Source organism: Microtus ochrogaster, chromosome 4, assembly GCF_000317375.1.
Source record: "Microtus ochrogaster isolate Prairie Vole_2 chromosome 4, MicOch1.0, whole genome shotgun sequence".
In the NCBI taxonomy this organism is placed as follows: domain Eukaryota; kingdom Metazoa; phylum Chordata; class Mammalia; order Rodentia; family Cricetidae; genus Microtus; species Microtus ochrogaster.
The window spans coordinates 85,382,021-85,385,647 of record NC_022011.1 but is presented as its reverse complement, the minus strand read 5'-3'; the positions used below and the strand labels follow the sequence as shown (position 1 = coordinate 85,385,647).

At 47.1% G+C, this 3,627-nt stretch overlaps 1 protein-coding gene across 1 annotated transcript in view; it reads left to right on the top strand.

Annotated features, from left to right (window-relative positions):
* Positions 1 to 1,166: 1,166 nt before the first annotated feature.
* LOC101999663 (tetratricopeptide repeat protein 30A2) overlaps positions 1,167 to 3,627 on the top strand; it is a 6,273-nt gene continuing 3,812 nt past the window's right edge. Inside the window, exon 1 of the mRNA XM_005346608.2 lies at positions 1,167 to 2,882. Coding sequence (XP_005346665.2) covers positions 1,199 to 2,882 — 1,684 coding nt within the window. The 5' untranslated portion in view covers positions 1,167 to 1,198. The remainder of the gene's footprint in view (positions 2,883 to 3,627) is intronic.

Here is a 3,627-nt window from a genome sequence, read left to right as displayed (position 1 = left end):
ATCCTGGAGATCAAGATGTGAGCTCAGTGGGGGTGATGGTGATAGACAGGATCTTCTGCTCAGAGCTCTGGATCAGGAACTCAGGCATGATATTTTTGTTGGTCTTGTAGACCAGGCTGGCCTCGAACTCACAGAGATCTGCCTGCCTCTGCCTCCGAGGTGCTGGGATTAAAGGCATGCGCCACCCGCCTAAGTATGATTGTTTCTACAGGCTTGCTGTCGTCATTTCCGGGAGATACTTGCAAAGGCTTGATTTGATACTCTTGTCTATCTGCTCCGTGGTACGTGTTACATTATCTGGAACAGTTCGCCAAGACGTTCTGCTCTACCTGGGACTCTCATTGGAAATTCCAGCTAAGCCCCGCGACGGACTTCCCTAGTTGATTTCAACTGAATATTTGTAAGCCCCCAGTTTGATTATATTGAATTATCTATCTGATGTTTCTATCTGCTGCTTCATACTTATTGCTTTACTTTTGCTTGCAATGTTCTCAATAAACAGACTTTCAAAACCAAAACTGCCATTCTAGATCATCTTCTAGTTTTTACAGAATACATGGTCACTGTACTGTTAAGCAGTACACACTTAAACCAGCACGAAATAATAATTCTTGGAGATTTCAAAGTTTTTAAAGCAAAAAGATCATTGTCTCAAAATAGTGTATAAGGCTCAAAAAGCTTCATTTATGGCAGGCCCTAAGGCAGGGCACTGTCAGGCCACCGAGAGGAAGGAACATCCAGCCAGCAAGCAACACGCCATTTTAACGAATAGGGAGAGTCTAAAACTCTCATTACAGATAAATGACTTTGGATGATCATTTTCTGTCTGAATACACAGATAAACAAAAACACATATAAAGGAATCAGATCCTGTCAAAACTATACAGGGTTAAGCCGACTTGAAATGAAACTACAATTCCCAGAATGCAAAGCGCCGGGAAGTGAAAATGGCGCGTGTCTACAGGAAAATTTATATGCCTGATTGTTTGAAGCAGCTTTCTATCCCTTCTCACACTTTTCTCTCTATCCAGTTTATACTCTTCTAACACATGAAAATTCAGGGATTATAATTATTGTTCGTCTTCGAATCTAACAGAGGCTTTCTATCTCATGACAACCCCCCCCACACCCCGGCATAAACTTCCACTTCCGGTTACCTAGTTGCCTTGGAAACTAGCACGCGCTACTTTTGGCAGCCATGGCCTGGCAAAGCAACTCTAAAATTCCCGACGGTGAGTTCACGGCCGTGGTCTACCGGCTCATCCGCGACTCCCGCTACTCAGAGGCAGTGCAGCTGCTGGCCGCCGAGCTGCAGAGGAGCCCCCGCAGCCGCGCCGGGCTGTCGCTGCTGGCCTACTGCTACTACCGCCTGCAGGAGTTCGAGCTCGCTGCAGAGTGCTATGAGCAGCTCAGCCAGATGCACCCGGAACTCGAACAGTACCGCCTCTACCAGGCTCAGGCGCTGTACAAGGCCTGCTTGTATCCCGAGGCCACGCGGGTCGCCTTCCTCCTGGACAACCCCACCTATCAGACTCGCGTCCTTCGTCTCCAGGCTGCTATCAAGTACAGCGAGGGCGACCTGCCAGGAGCCAGGAGCCTGGTGGAGCAGCTCCTGAGTGGGGAAGCTGGAGAAGACAGTGGAGGGGAGAATGACCCAGATGGTTTGGTCAACATGGGTTGTCTGCTCTACAAGGAGGGACACTATGAAACTGCCTGTTCCAAGTTCTTTGCAGCCCTGCAGGCTTGTGGCTACCAGCCTGATGTATCTTACAACCTGGCTTTAGCTTGTTACAGCAACAGGCACTATGCCCCAGCTCTGAAGCATATCGCCAACATCATTGAGAGAGGCATCCGTCAGCACCCAGAGCTAGGTGTGGGCATGACCACCGAAGGCATTGATGTCCGAAGTGTTGGCAACACCGTAGTCCTTCACCAGACGGCACTGGTCGAAGCCTTCAACCTCAAGGCAGCTATTGAGTACCAACTGAGAAACTACGAGGCGGCCCAGGAAGCCCTCACTGACATGCCGCCCAGGGCAGAGGAAGAGTTGGACCCTGTGACCCTGCACAACCAGGCTCTGATGAACATGGATGCCAGACCTACGGAGGGGTTTGAGAAGCTCCAGTTCCTGCTGCAGCAGAACCCCTTTCCCCCAGAGACCTTCGGCAACCTGCTGCTGCTCTACTGTAAATATGAGTACTTTGACCTGGCAGCTGATGTCCTGGCAGAGAATGCCCACTTGACGTACAAGTTCCTCACGCCCTATCTCTATGACTTCTTGGATGCCATGATCACTTGCCAGACAGCTCCCGAAGAGGCTTTCGTAAAGCTGGACGGGCTAGCTGGCATGCTGACTGAGCAGCTCAGGAGACTCACCAAACAAGTGCAGGAAGCAAGACACAACAGAGATGATGAAATTGTCATAAAGGCCGTGAATGAATACGATGAAACTCTCGAGAAGTATATCCCTGTCCTCATGGCCCAAGCAAAAATCTACTGGAATCTTGAAAACTATCCCATGGTGGAGAAGATCTTCCGCAAATCTGTGGAATTCTGCAATGACCATGATGTGTGGAAGCTGAATGTGGCCCACGTCCTCTTCATGCAGGAAAACAAGTACAAAGAGGCCATTGGCTTCTATGAGCCCATCGTCAAGAAGAACTACGACAACATCCTGAGCGTCAGCGCCATTGTCCTAGCCAACCTCTGTGTCTCCTACATCATGACAAGTCAGAATGAGGAAGCCGAGGAACTGATGAGGAAGATTGAGAAGGAGGAAGAACAACTCTCCTATGGTGACCCAGACAAGAAAATCTACCACCTCTGCATTGTGAACTTGGTAATAGGAACACTCTACTGTGCCAAAGGAAACTATGACTTTGGTATCTCCAGGGTTATCAAGAGCCTGGAGCCTTACCATAAAAAGCTAGGAACTGATACGTGGTATTATGCCAAAAGATGCTTCCTGTCCTTGCTAGAAAACATGTCAAAAAACATGATTGTGCTTTGCGACACTGTTATTCAAGAATGTGTCCAGTTTCTAGAGCACTGTGAACTTTATGGCAGAAACATCCCTGCTGTTATAGAACAGCCTTTGGAGGAAGAGAGAATGCACACTGGAAAGAATACAGTCACGTATGAGTCCAGACAGTTGAAAGCTTTGATTTATGAGATCATAGGGTGGAATGTGTAGTTATATCTGTTAACGACTTTTATTATAAAAGCTTTGTTATCTTGGCATTGTGTTTTATGTGTTAGCGTTGGCATTTTCACACATTTTATATGCTGTACTTTGTTTACATGTCTATTCAATTAGATACAGGTTTTCCTGATGAGAAACTTCACCAATGGAAATCATAAACGATCCCAGAAGCCTGTATTTCAGTTTTTAGAACTGAATGGAGGAAGGAAGTACCATCTAAAAGAGCTTCTGCATCCTTTCTTTTGTATTTCATTGTATATTTTGTTTGTGAAGATCAATGCATCCGTGGAGGAAATGTGTGGACTCAAGACCTTAGTTTATCGTCCATTTGGGCTTTGGAGTCAGTTTCAGGGAGTCCGTGCCCTGCCTCTGTTTACCCTCAGCATGATTTTATTTGTAGTGTAGAAGTTTTGCACCCTCGTCGA